This window comes from Penicillium vulpinum (genome assembly GCF_028829585.1).
Source record: "Penicillium vulpinum strain IBT 29486 chromosome Unknown utg000004l_segment0_segment0, whole genome shotgun sequence".
Taxonomy (NCBI): Eukaryota; Fungi; Ascomycota; class Eurotiomycetes; order Eurotiales; family Aspergillaceae; genus Penicillium; species Penicillium vulpinum.
The window spans coordinates 2,943,620-2,956,977 of NW_026643244.1; the positions used below are offsets into that span (position 1 = coordinate 2,943,620).

Consider the following 13,358-nt stretch of genomic DNA (forward strand, 5'->3'; position numbering starts at 1 on the left):
CAAGCCAAAACATCACAAAAGACCCGCAACCCCAGCCCAATGAATCCCTTGCTTTTTCAAACCATCCACTTAATCCAAATGCATTCTCCAAAGCCCATCACCAAGATAATGACCTTCGTCAATAACAACTCCCTTCCCTTTACTCTTAATCTCCTCGGTGCCGACCTTCAGCATACCAATCATACAAATCTCCTCCTTTCCCTCAGCCTTGACACCAACGATCTGTCCAGCCTCAAGGGCATGTTCGGCATCAGGTAGACGGCCTCCGGGGGAGGTGAGGCCGGGAGCCATGAGTGTTGCGCCGGAGAGCACGAAGCGGATGGCGCCGCGGTCGATCTGGATTGTTGGGACAGCGGAAGGGTAGGCGTGGATGAGGCGGAGGTGGGGGACTGGAGGTCCGTCGATAGGTTGAAAGAAGAGAGGGGTTGAGTCGATTGTGTAGAGGGTCACGCGGTCGGGTCTGGGGTGGTAGTTTTGGTTAGTTTTCGGTGTCTCTGAAATGGGATGCATAGCATATTCATGTCGAAAGTCTGAGATGACGTTGCTGGAATTTGAAGGTAAAAACGGGAGAACGGGAACTGTACAGTTTCACGGCTTCCAATGAGGCCTTCTTGGGCATGACATCTTCAATAAAGGGCTCAAAGCCGGGGTATGTCTCCAACAGCTTTTGGCGCAGGCCGCGCTGCACTGAGGACTTGACCTTAGACCGGTTGCTTGGGGGAATACTAGATGGAGCATGGATGTTAGCCGGTATCTTGAGAAAGCATGTGTGGCAAGTGCTATCATATGGGGCTTGCGTATGTCTTGATCTAGAGTGCTGGACAGCTCCTGCGGTCTTTGCACTCGAAACGGAGGAAGATGTGTGCTCCCATTTGGCTAGTAGGAGGCTCCGATCAAAATACTAGGCCATGTATATCATTGCGTGAGTTGATTGAATGGTTTGACTCACTCTTTCTTAAACATGATGCTGTTTGAGGGTGTGATGTTATGAGAATCAAAGCTCTTGATACGCAAGTGGGATGCGCGGGGACGCAGTCACGTGACTGATAAGGTGCTCTGCATTTTTTTCCTACTTGATGCTAAACGGCTCAGAAAAGAATAACATAATGTATGATCTTACACTATGAATATTGAGTATTGCGTGTTATTTCCAAATAGGAAGGTTCAACCATACACATAAAGAAAATAGGGTATACATATCCTGCAACGAAACAAACATATTGAAGCTAGCGAATAATACAAAAGAGCGAACAACAATTATTTGCATCAGGCCAGGCAAAATTGGATTATGGGACGGAAACCGAAATTTAAAGTTTGGGAGGTATTAACAAGAGTCATACTGGTGTATCATTTAAAGAACTATTGTCTATGTGCACCTAGTGCTTAGCAGCACCGGCCTTGATGAGCAGGATATCGCCGTCCTCGACGACGTAGTCCTTACCCTTGGTCATAATTTTACCAGCAGCCTTGATGGCATTTTCATCACCGTATTCACGGAGCGAATCGTAGTTGTATACGATAGCCTGAATGAAGGTCTTCTCGAAATCGGTGTGAATGACACCAGCAGCAGCGGGAGCCTTGATACCCTTGCGGATGGTCCATTGGCGGACTTCATCCTCACCAGTGGTGAAGAAGCTGCCCAAGTTCATGGACTGACGCATAGTAGTGATGATCTTAGGCAGACCGGACTTAGTGCCCAGGGACTTGCACTCAGCCTCAGCGGCCGCATCATCGTGCATCAGGGTCAGACGCTCCTCGAACTGAGCCGAGACGGGAAGAATTGGGTCGCCGGGGGAGTTGGTCTTGATCCACTCGAAGACTTTGGGGAGGTACTTGTTCTTTTGGCGGATGTAATCTCTCTCGCTCAGGTTGACAAGGTACACAACGGGCTTGGCAGTGAGAAGGAACAGAGGGTTGATAACTTCGACCTATAACCAAATTGGTTAGCATGAGATTTCTCAAAGAGTTTGAGTGATGCAATCATGTAGAAGTGGACTCCAAAATTTCAGCATATAACTTTTATTCTCAAAATGCCCTCGGATTGTGAGTATCCTTTTAATGAGGGCACTCAACGAGCTGGGTTAAATTTCGAGCAGTGCTCTTATTCATCAGGTAAGGAGTTGGTGTGGATAGAAGGGCAAGGTGGGTTGGGGGAGAAGGATGAAAAAATTTTAAAACATACCTCTTTGGGGTTCCAGTCACCCTTGCGGATGTCATTTCCATCCTGCAAGAACTGAAGAATCTTGGCAGTAGTAGCCTCTTCTTCCTTCAGTTTCTTCATCTCCAGAGACTGTCCACCACGACGAGTCTGCTTGCTAAGAAGGTCAAGAGCCTTCTCAACAAACTCGATATCCTTAATGCGGAGCTCCTCGTTGATGATAGTCAGATCACGGCAAGGATCGACGTCACCCTCAACGTGAATAATCTCGGCATCATCGAAGCAGCGAACCACCTGGAAGATGGCATCGACAGCGCGGATATGCGACAGGAAGGAGTTACCCAGACCGGCACCAGTCGAGGCACCACGGGTGAGACCGGCAATATCATACACGGTCAAGTTGGCAGGGACCTGCGACTTGGGCTTGTAGTGCTGGCAGAGCCAGTCGAACCGCTCATCGGGGACGATGACGCGGGCCTCCTCAGGGTCAATGGTGGCATAGGGGAAATTAGCCGGGTTGCCGAGGGAGGACTTAGTAATGGACTGGAAGAGTGTCGACTTGCCGACATTGGCAAGACCAACCTGAAGCCATAATGTTAGTCAATCATGGTTGAGAAGAGGAAAAGAAAAAAATGTTGGGAGGAAAGGGGGCAAGGGGGGTTTAAATAGTTTTTCGGAATTAAAAAGTGGACTGTGCTGTGTGGAAAAAAAGGGAAAAAAAAAGAAATGGGTGGGCCTAGCTCACATACGATACCGCTCTTCAAGTTGTTTCCTGGACGGCCCAAAAGGACCTTTTCCTGGACTTGCTGCTTCTTGGGAGGCATTTTATTGGATTTTTTCTTCTTGCTTGAGTAGAAGCGACAGAAGAGAGGTGGGAGGTGGGGGGAAGTCGAAAGGCGGAAGCGGGAGCAAGGATGGAGCGCGCCAAATGCAGAACCAGCTGCGGATCGATCGACGATACGAAGGAAGAAGATGGAGGAAGTGGAAGACGTGATTGCGGTTGCCCACAGTAATTGTGGACAAGGTCAATGAGTAAAAAGAGAGTAAATGAATGCGTGTTTTAACTATCAAAAAGCAAAGTTGATGTTGTTCGCGCCAGGTATCTTGAAATTTTCTGCCTGCAGAGCTGTGACCGCCCACGTGAAAGTCAAGCCCTGACGACGTCACTGTCCCTGAAGCCCTGAAGCCCTGGACGGACCCCAGTGGGTGCCGCGTACGTAATACGATGTATGGAGCTCTGTAGGGTTATCATGGTCTGTCTAGTCCATCTTAGAACAACAACAGACCATAGCAAGATGGGAATAGGTTGGCTTAAATAAGAACGACCCCAAAAAAGAACCTATGATACAAGTACACCCTGAAAATGAGATATATCATCTCCAATCCCGCCTCAGCAGAGATAAATAATGCAACCCCCTTTTGGGTAACCCAGCCCGAACTTCTTGAACGCCAGCAAAACAGCAGAAAAGGTATAGATAGCAAGATAGAAAACATCATTAAAGATCCATTGCATCGCCATTCTCTGATGTCGTGTCAACCATATCCAGCAGCTTGGCATAGGGTACTGTCACACGTTGAAGGTCACGGTGTTTACCTAGACGAGCATTCGTTAGTAATTGAATCATTAAAATAAAACAAAAACAAAAACACATAGAACAAAAACACATAGAACAAAAACACATAGAACAAAAACATACCAAGTGCTAGAATCACCTCCTTCAACAATGTTTCCCGTGGCCAGCCACACAGATCATCAGATCCTTCGCGCCAGTTACGGCCTTCACGCTCATTGGCCTGTAGTCTCAAGACTCCCTCACTGGCATCGTCCTCGTCCTCGAAAAGACCTCCCATGAGACCCTTCAGGAGCTCCTCGACCTTCAGTTTCAAACCCTCCGCACCGATACGCTTGGCGTACATGGAAAGGTACAACCGGAACTCTTCCTTGGCACCCAAGGACAGAGCAGCAGCGAGACGGTTTTCGAGATGAGCAATGGATACGCTGGACTCGAAGGTCTCATACCCTTCGCGTGACAGTAAAACCTTGATGAGACGCTGGAGGAAGTATGCTCTTCCGCGAAGGAGGGTCTCATTCGTGGTGTTTCGCTCCAACCAAGGAATGATGCCAGCTGCGACAGCTGCCTTTGCATCCTTGGTATCTTGCTGTGCGTCCTTGGCCTGCAAGTTGCTCACGGGTGCGTCTGTAGTGTTCCAGTACTGACTGCCGACAGCCCACCAGGCTTCCGAGATGCGCTGCCATGTGAACATGGATGGGGAATAGGAGTATCCTTCGCCGTTGGATAAAGAAACGATGACTCGGCCCTCCGAGTTGATGCGTGCATCTGTTACTGCGGGAGCAACCGTGGGGTGCGCACCCATAGTATGAATTGCAGCATCTAGGACTGGCTGGAGAGAGACTGGTGGGTGAGGAGAAGACAGGTGCTTGACATTCCAGACATAGCACATGCCCACGGAAGATATGCACAGGATCCACGGTCCGTTGCACTCCAAAATGACAGGCTGTGCCTCGAGAACAAGGGCACTTACCAAACGACGACCTGCCGGTGACCAAAGATAGATTGATCCATCCTCACACCCAGCTGCCCACATGCTCTGATTACCAGTCACAAGCAGGACAGTCCGTGGTAGGAAATCCTGCCATAATGGCTGATCTCCACGGAACAATGTGAGGCGTACTGGCTCGCGATCCACAGCACGACCGGTCAAACTTGCTGGCGATGGGTTACGAGCTTCGAAAACCACATCCACCCGACTCTTGGTAGAGCTCGAGTCTGCACCAGGTGCAGGTTGTTCCGTCGGTTTCCCGCTCGCATCTAGCGCGCGGACAATCTGACTGCGAATTTTGGGAACTGCAAGACGGAGTTGGCTGACTGACATACAAGGATTTGTAACTGCAGGGCGAATGAACTCTGGAGTTGGCTGTTGACCGGTCATGGCAGATTGAACTTGAGCTGGTAGAAGGCCGTCGGGGGTGTTGGCCATGATAGGAGTTGCACCATTTTGACTAGCATGCGCCACACGTTTTTCTACGCTGCCATCTTCATCGCCTTCTATTTGGGCCAGCTTGCGCTTGTTTCCAAGCAGAAGAGCAGTTAGGCCACCCTTGGGTAGGCCATCGAAGGGTTTTGAGAGGTCAACAATGGTGGTCGGGGCGTCAGACTTGACCTGGTTGCTGACAGATGCCATCAAACGGGCTTGCGGGAGAGATGACTCGCCAGCCCCAGCTCCGGAGACTAGTAATGGAGCGATACGCTTTTTACCCTCTTTTGTATATGTTGGACGCTGCTTAAGTCTTTCCAGCTTGGCTTTGTAAGGGTCGGGCTTCTCTGATTCTGTGGCGGCAGGTGTCGAAGGGGTTCCATTAGTCTGGGTCTTCGCAGCCTCGGGAGCTGGCGAAGAGCCCCGAGCAGGTGTGGTCCCATTTGATGGCTGTAGGGCTTTGTCTCCATTGGTAGGAGGCTCAGTAGTTGGTTCAGCATCGCCCATCAGCGCACCCATCCTTCCCTCGACGTGCTTGATCTCGCCAGCCTTGCTCTTTTCCTCCAGCAACAAGCTATCTGTGGTTTCTGTGATGCCGGCGCCCTTTCGATTAGTTCCGAACTTAGTGAGTGATTTCTCATTCTCTTCCATTTCCGTGGCCCAACCCAGCTCGCCATCTTCAAACCTGACAGCCACAATTGTGCCATCCAGAGCAGTAGCAAAGAGACATTTCCCATCAGGAGACCATGCCAGGTCCGAAATAGCTTTGGCGGCCATTTCCTGCGCAACCACAATCGGCCGTGCATTGCTCGTAATCCAGATACTAAGGGATTTATCCCCGCCAGCACAAGCAATAACAGTAATGTGGTGTTGCGGCACAGGCTGCCCATCGGCTTGTTTCTTGTTGGGCGGCTCAGTTGCATAAAGTCGTGGAGAGAATGAGCAAACCTCTACAGGTGCCTCATGTCCAATTAGGTTTATATCACCGTCCCAGGATCCACGATTAATGATGGCCACAGAGCTCACAGGACCGTTCACAGCATTTGCAGCTGCGATGTGCATCCCATCGGGCGACCAAGAGCAACGACGGAAATAGGCTGTCAAAGGAGAATTGGCAAATGGCGCTGTGATTGTTTGCTCAAGGACGAAATTGTTCATATGGTCGTGAGCTGAAGAATTGGGGGCAGGGGAGGTAAATCGGAAGATGCGGACAGTCCGGTCATCGCTAGCAGTTGCAAAATATTTGTTTGCTGGATCGAAAGTGATGCCTTTGACGTGACTCTGGTGGATCGCTATCGTCTTCAGCTTTTCAAATGAGTGGCCAGACCATACCACGACCTTTGAGTCCAGCCCAACGGAAACCAGTATCGATGAGTCGAACGACCATCCAAGATCCTGAACATCATTGTCGTGACCGATCAATCGCCGAATCGTGCGCCAATTTTCGACGGGGGGCGCTTCATCGCTGCCTACGAGGTTTCCCACAGCTGTCAGTATCTTTCTCCATCTCTCCATATCCAGTGTGTCTAAAGCGTACCGAATGTTGATGAATGTGTTGGAGGGTTAGCGTCGAGGGTATACACGCAGACAATCTTGTCATCTGCGCCTGACGCAAGATATTTCCCGTTGGGTGAAAAGCGGACAGTATGGATTGTGCCCGAGTGGTTGCTCATAGACGCCAGTTGTTTTGGCTTGCCCTCAAATTCGGGATTTCCGGTGCCGTAAATAGCATCTGTTGACCAGATTCGCACGTATCCATCTAAAGCGAATCGAGAGGCATGATGTCAGCGAGAATTCTCTATGCGTCGCATGACCTTTATGATCTCCGCATCGAAGCAAAAAGCAAAGCCAAAATTGTCAAGCTCACCTCCAGCAGCTGTGACCAGTCGCTTCCCATCTGGCGATACATCGCAGCTGTAAACCTCGAAATCCTTGCGTTCACCTGTATCAGAGCAATAATATTAGCAAATTTGGTCCTTTCATGGGATGGTTTGGTTCTGCTCTCATGAAGCACAGTGCCTCCGTCCCAACGGTCTCGGGCAAAGAAAATCAGGGCGATCAAGCTCCGTACCTCCATGGGTGAGCCAAACCGGCTTTATGATATGCATCGCGCTAATACCGGAGCAGAGTCACGGTTATTCGCTGAATTTTCAAAGGTTCGAGTGGTCGTGTCTCGAGATAAGGTCGTGCGACACGTATCAGCACGAATGTGCGCGGAGCGTGGGTAAGGAGGGGATCGCGGCGTGTCGGATCGGAGCTGGTCTGTAGGTGATTTATATGAGTTTGATGTGGAACATGGCAGGACCAAGAGCCAAAAACAAATAGGGTCCTCGGTGGCGAGATTCAAGAAAAAAAAATATAAAGCTCAGGTCCAGATGAGAGATGAGACCGGAGATTAAAAGGGCGCGAATCCAAAAGTCGCGATCTCCAGATTTGCCTGGCCCGAGCTCCCGCGTTGATAGACTTTGAACTACACTCCAGGGCTGCAAGGGTTAGCACTTATTGATTTCTTTTGAGGGGATCACTATCATTTTGTATGTTTTATTTTATACAAGCTTACTCCATACTAGTTTCATCATACAAAGTATTACAGGGCAAACGTGATTATATGCGAGAAAGTATGACCACTTAAGTATATACATACCTAGATAGCTTTGTCTTTAATGAATGATTATAGTTAGAAACAAACACAAAGATCAAACATTCTTCGAGTACCAGTGTATGCCATTTCTTAATTCAGTCATAGAATTGCATTTTGAGGCCTCGTCTTTGAGCTTCGTTCATCCTTTGGTGAAGGAGAGGCGAAATATCTACTCCGTAGATATCTCGATGATAATGAAAATAACACCGAGTAAAACTTCTAGTCAAAGTACCACTGTGGGATAGGTAAGTAATGATTATCTTACGGAGAAATACTTCAATGTATGCGGATATTGAGTGATCGAAGATTCACTACAGGGCTACTAGATATGCCTACCAGAACTACATGACCACACATATCTATAAATAAACCACAAAGATTCTTGGGCATTCCCTCAAATTGAGTCTACGGGATACATCCATCACTTGCCCACATTATGACAAAAAATTTATTTCTTGCCGGATCCACCGGACCCTCCAGAGGGGGCAGTGTAAGTTGAGCTTCCCGATCCGCTGTTGTAGTAGGTGCTTCCATTAGGGTTGGAGTAGTAATAGGAGCCATTGCTAGAGTAAAGAATCAGAATATACTGTTTCCATTCACTGCATACTATGCATGGCAGCTTCAGGTTCGTACGTGTTGGAGTAGTGGTAGCTGTTCGAGTTGGACGCGCTGGAGCCGTAGTCGCGAGAGCAATAGTGGTTGCCCTAGTTTTATTTTTGTAATTGTCATATCGATGATGGTCTAGTATTCACCAAGAACAGATACATAACATGTGTGACATACCTAGCTATTGGTGCCGGAGCTGTTAGTGGTGTATCCCTGTCCGGAGCTAGACATGGTGGATATCTTGTTGGATATTGTATTTCTTTAGAGATATAGTGCCGAGGATACAAGAAACTTTAGAGAGCAAGAGGGAGGAGGGGGGTTCATATACCAGTGACATTGCTTGGTGTGGGGACAAGCGGCACGAATGACTCGGCAGTTCACCCATAGTGGGTGCTGCACTTCGTGGCTAATGACGTTGTTTGAGACTTGACAGTGTTTTATTTGGGTCTGGATATAGTTACTCAAAATCTGTACATGAATTGTGATGGTCAACTGCCAGTGCATTGGAGTGTGATGGAGGGTACAGATATAGCTCTCTTGGGACACCTCCAAGGCTCGGAGGTGATTATGTGATACATCAACAGCCACTTAACTAGTTGATTAATCTAAAAACTTGATTAATCACATACAAGAGATTTAGAAGCGGGGAAATGAGCTATCTACAAGAGACATGCAAGCAACACCAATGATAGGTCATGTACAATGTAGGCAGTGAAATGCTAGCTTATCGACCACAAATTCTGTGATAACGACCTATCTTATACTAGACACACTCCTAAGCTACGGAGATCAACGCCAAACACAAATCAGAATAAACCTTTATATTCATCTATAACCAATGCAACTGACTATTCACGACATCTAAAACAAAGGCCATGTTCCCTTAGGGCCATCATATCGAGCAGTGTCTATAAAGCTAACCTCAAAATATATGAATCCAACATTCAAAGGTAATTCAACAGCTTAACCAAAACACAAAAATCTAAACAAAGCAATCCGACTACTCGGAACTATCCAAGGCAAAAGTGAACTCCTCATGAGCCGCCTCCAATTGATCAGCGACTGTGTAGTTGATATCACGATAAATATTGGTTGACTCACTAAGGCAAGTCAGCGCCCTACCCAAAGCAGTCAAGACCTTCTCCCGGCAAAATTCCTGAAATTCACCAAGGAAATAGCCCGGCGGGCTAATCAGGACAGTTGGACACTTTCGAGACTTTCTGGCCATAGTCTCAGCGAGCCGTCCGACGACCTCCAGTTGAACGATCATATCACAAATGGCCTTAATGATTTCTATGCGGCGATCTTCCAACATCTGAAGTGACTGGGCCTCTCTTAGGAGAGCTTCCTCGAGGATTCGGCACTCACGCTCGAAATGCTGTTCATAGGTCAGGTGGTTAGGCCTGGTAAGAGATAGGCACATCATTGTGGCGGTGATGAGACAGGGGTTTGTTTGGATTGTATATGTAGAGATGTAAGGCCTTTGGTTAGTGGCTTGTGGATAGTGGATGAGATGATACGTGGAAACCTCCAGGTTTATATTGTCATCCAAAGTGGAATATTTTGTTCAACAGGAATGATTTGCACAAAGAAGCGCAAAGCTGATTCTTTGTTGGGACTCTTAGACAGGCGATTTCTATGATTCAGTGGCATTTCTTAGTCTTTGTTCTCTTCCAGGCCATTGTTGTCTTTGCTTTGTTATATGAACTTTTCATAGAAATCTATATCAGCTCAATCTTCATTATATTGCCACATGCTATATATAGCACCATTTATTCTCTTGTTTAATCTTTTTCTCAAACCTACCATTCGATTCGTCGACAGGGAATATACCTACCCATCAGTATGGCTCCTTCAGAGCAGTCCTGGGTTCCCCCAATTCCCCCTGCGGGTATTCCAGCCGACACCCCAGAGATACCCCCCGCAATTTCCACGCCAGCCCAACGATACGGCAAGATCCAAGACGAAGGCGCTAAACGACAACGCTGGATCGAAGACCCCACAGACGACACATGCCAAATCCAGCGCAGCATCCTGACAATTGACGACCTTATAGCGGCGCGGTGGTACGTCCGTACTGACAAGCACAACATCCCATTCCAGGTTTCCGAGAACGCCTTCGCACTGGGCTATGCCAACGAAGCGGTATACAACCAGACAGTGACACAAATTTACGCATCGGGCGATCCTGGAATTGCTGGTTGCCAGAACGTGTACGACATCATAGTCGGAAAGGGATTGATCATCGCCGAGGGGATGTTCCGAAGTGATGGGCCTCAGTTCTCTCAGATTGCACGAGCTCATTTGCAGGAGATTGCCGAGCCGCAGACTCTGCGACACTTCTACGTTTGTGATATTGTCAATATCGATACTAGGAAGTTTGTGCAAGAGGTTCTGTATTCATCGCGAAATGATCTCACCTGGCCTCCGGTCTGTGAAGCCCCGCTGATCTGGCAGTATAATACCCCTGAGTACCAGGGTATTCTAGGTACGCGTGTTGGGAGGTGTGCGGTTTATCTGGTCCTGGAAATCTTTCCTAGAGGTACGTATTATATTGCTAGGATTGTGACCTGGGATCAGAGTTGTTCACTTGAGATGAGGTTCGATATTGAGCCGATTCCTGTATCGGCTTCTGCTGGTTGATTCTATTCATTTTCAGGTATGCTCTCCCCTCCTTTTTGACTCTTTGTGTTTGGTTTGAACTAAATAGGGCTTGCCCGTCCTGAATAACAGCTGGTACAAATGCACTTGTTTCATTAACCTTCATTTCCCCTGTCATAATCCGTAGTAAATTCAGTAGATGGCCTCTTGTAGAAGAGGCGTGATATAGCATAGTTCAATGATGAAGCCTACAACTCCTGGAAAGCAATATAATATACTAATAGTTGTACATTGAGATATTGACCTTCCTCGCAGGTTCTCTGACCAACAATTCCTTTATATACACATACAGGAACCAATTCGGCAAATTCAATGCCACATGCACAGCAAAGCTCGTGCGTTTTGGAAGACTCCTAAAGAAATGCCAGAAAACAATAGGAAGACAAAAGGGAGTAGGAGATGCCAGAAAAAAAGCGGAGAAGAAAAGGGCGCAGGGAATTAAAAGCACATCAAAGAGAAGTCGTCGTTGTCATTTCGGCTGGGTGAAGTACAAACGCCTATTTCTTTTGTTCAAGGCCAGCCATCTCAAATCCCTCCTCGGCGGTTTGCGAGGCGATATCGGACTGTGTGTTCTTCTCAGCCCCCTCAAAGAAGGTAGGCACCTGGCTGCTCTGCGACGTCTCTGATGACCGAGAAGCGCCTTCGACACCAAGGGATTTCTTCGCCAAACTCCGGGCCTGGGTCTCGCTGACTTTGCCATAGACAGCCATGGCATTGGCGATCATGCCACCCATATCACCGACATTGCCGGGAACAACAACTGCTGTGCCCTCGCGAGCCAAGTTCGACCAAGCGGAAACGTACTTCTCAGCGACGCTGAGACTAATCGCGTTGTGGGCATTGTCGCCACCCTCCTGGATGGCACGAGCAACAGCGTCAATGCCGAGCGCGGTAGCCTCGGCCTTAAGCTTGATAGCCTCGGCTTCACCAGAAGCGTGATTGACCTTCTCAGCGCGCAGAGCCTCAGAAGCCAAAATAACAGACTGCTTGCGACCCTCGGCAATGTTGATCGCGCTCTGGCGCTGACCTTCAGACTCGAGGATCTCGGCTCGCTTGGAGCGCTCAGCCGTAACCTGTCGGTGCATAGCAGCAACGACGCCCTCCGGCGCGTGAATATCCCTAATCTCATATCTGAGACAGACGACACCCCATTCCTGGGCGGCCTCGTTGATAGCCTTGGTGATGTTTGTATTGAGATTGGCGCGTTCCTTAAGAACGTGATCGAGGGTCAACTGACCGATTTCGGAACGCATGGTCGTCTGCGCGAGTTGCGAAATAGCGTATTCTGCATCCTCAACACCGTAACTACAATTGACAATTGATGTATTAGTGATTGCTTTCTTTCGATTGGTCCAATTCCACACAAGAGCCAAGAACCACCATAAAACCACTCACCTTGCCTTGTATGCATCGAAAACACGCGTATATAGCACACCGTCCAGCTCTAGAGTGACATTATCCGCCGTGATGGCGTTCTGGCTGGGGATTTCAATAGCCGCCTCCTTCAAGCTCTTCACGTAAGCAATTCGGTCCAAGAATGGCACGAGGATCGCGAGACCGGGTTCTAGGATACGGTCGAATTTTCCCATGCGCTCGACGATCCATGCTGTCTGTTGCGGCACGAATCGCACAACGGTGTTCGCGGGGAGGGTCTGTCGGTTGGAGAAATAGCTGGTGGGTCCCTCGTTGTAGGAACCGCCACTTTTGAAGGTGTTGAAAAGAGATTCTGGGGCAAGAGGCTGAGGGGAATTTGACAGGGTCCGTCGTTGAATCTGGGCGAAGGGTGTGGCGTTGACTGCGGAGGTTCGTGTGAGACGTTGGGGAAGGAGTTTCTGGCCACGAGGCCGGAGTAGCCGTGACGTTTGGCGGGATGCACCCTCCATCTTGGGAATGAGGTGGGTTTAAATGTGAAAGGGCTTAAATGAAATAAAGAACAGTGGGTTAGATGTGCAGAACAGAGCTAGAGAGGGGAAGGGGAGCTGTTGGAGTCGGATCGGGATTGATTTAGCTCCGTTTTGGTTGCAAGATCTGGTTGCCTGAGGCAGAAACTATCGACCTCTTTGTATCAGATCCGACTTACTTAATATTAGACTATCATTATGTACATATAGTTTAATACACTCTTACAACTGACATTTCCTTGCAGAGCAAGTATAATATCATGTAGTGCATAGTATGCATATCAATCATATCAATCATATTACTCCACAAAGGGCTTCACAGCCCGGTTTATGCAAAAAACAAAGCGCAGAAGCGAAATCTTCTGTGCAGGAATCCCGGCAAGAAGAACAAAGC

At 48.4% G+C, this 13,358-nt stretch overlaps 7 protein-coding genes across 7 annotated transcripts; 1 reads left to right on the forward strand and 6 right to left on the reverse strand.

Annotated features, from left to right (window-relative positions):
- Positions 1-69: 69 nt before the first annotated feature.
- N7479_009613 (translation machinery-associated protein 20) lies at positions 70-963 on the reverse strand (the record flags this gene model as incomplete). The annotated part of the gene is made up of 3 exons (XM_057257306.1): positions 70-494; positions 541-725; positions 950-963. 3 exons carry the CDS (start codon positions 961-963, stop codon positions 70-72), a joined length of 624 nt encoding a protein of 207 aa, XP_057104764.1.
- A 413-nt stretch (positions 964-1,376) lies between these two features.
- Positions 1,377-2,982, reverse strand: N7479_009614 (YchF/Obg family ATPase; the record flags this gene model as incomplete). The annotated part of the gene is made up of 3 exons (XM_057257307.1): positions 1,377-1,928; positions 2,183-2,740; positions 2,908-2,982. The coding sequence occupies 3 exons, from the start codon at positions 2,980-2,982 to the stop codon at positions 1,377-1,379; spliced, it is 1,185 nt and encodes a 394-aa protein (XP_057104765.1).
- A 672-nt stretch (positions 2,983-3,654) lies between these two features.
- On the reverse strand, positions 3,655-7,263 carry hir1 (putative histone transcription regulator Hir1; the record flags this gene model as incomplete). The annotated part of the gene is made up of 5 exons (XM_057257308.1): positions 3,655-3,752; positions 3,856-6,624; positions 6,693-6,914; positions 7,023-7,097; positions 7,227-7,263. The coding sequence occupies 5 exons, from the start codon at positions 7,261-7,263 to the stop codon at positions 3,655-3,657; spliced, it is 3,201 nt and encodes a 1,066-aa protein (XP_057104766.1).
- A 981-nt stretch (positions 7,264-8,244) lies between these two features.
- N7479_009616 (uncharacterized protein) lies at positions 8,245-8,787 on the reverse strand (the record flags this gene model as incomplete). Its single annotated transcript, XM_057257309.1, has 3 exons — positions 8,245-8,359; positions 8,430-8,500; positions 8,731-8,787. 3 exons carry the CDS (start codon positions 8,785-8,787, stop codon positions 8,245-8,247), a joined length of 243 nt encoding a protein of 80 aa, XP_057104767.1.
- A 615-nt stretch (positions 8,788-9,402) lies between these two features.
- On the reverse strand, positions 9,403-9,828 carry N7479_009617 (uncharacterized protein; the record flags this gene model as incomplete). Its single annotated transcript, XM_057257310.1, has 1 exon — positions 9,403-9,828. One exon carries the CDS (start codon positions 9,826-9,828, stop codon positions 9,403-9,405), a length of 426 nt encoding a protein of 141 aa, XP_057104768.1.
- Positions 9,829-10,247: 419 nt separating this feature from the next.
- N7479_009618 (uncharacterized protein) lies at positions 10,248-11,045 on the forward strand (the record flags this gene model as incomplete). Its single annotated transcript, XM_057257311.1, has 1 exon — positions 10,248-11,045. One exon carries the CDS (start codon positions 10,248-10,250, stop codon positions 11,043-11,045), a length of 798 nt encoding a protein of 265 aa, XP_057104769.1.
- Positions 11,046-11,560: 515 nt separating this feature from the next.
- Positions 11,561-12,946, reverse strand: N7479_009619 (SPFH domain-containing protein; the record flags this gene model as incomplete). Its single annotated transcript, XM_057257312.1, has 2 exons — positions 11,561-12,368; positions 12,459-12,946. 2 exons carry the CDS (start codon positions 12,944-12,946, stop codon positions 11,561-11,563), a joined length of 1,296 nt encoding a protein of 431 aa, XP_057104770.1.
- Positions 12,947-13,358: the final 412 nt, after the last annotated feature.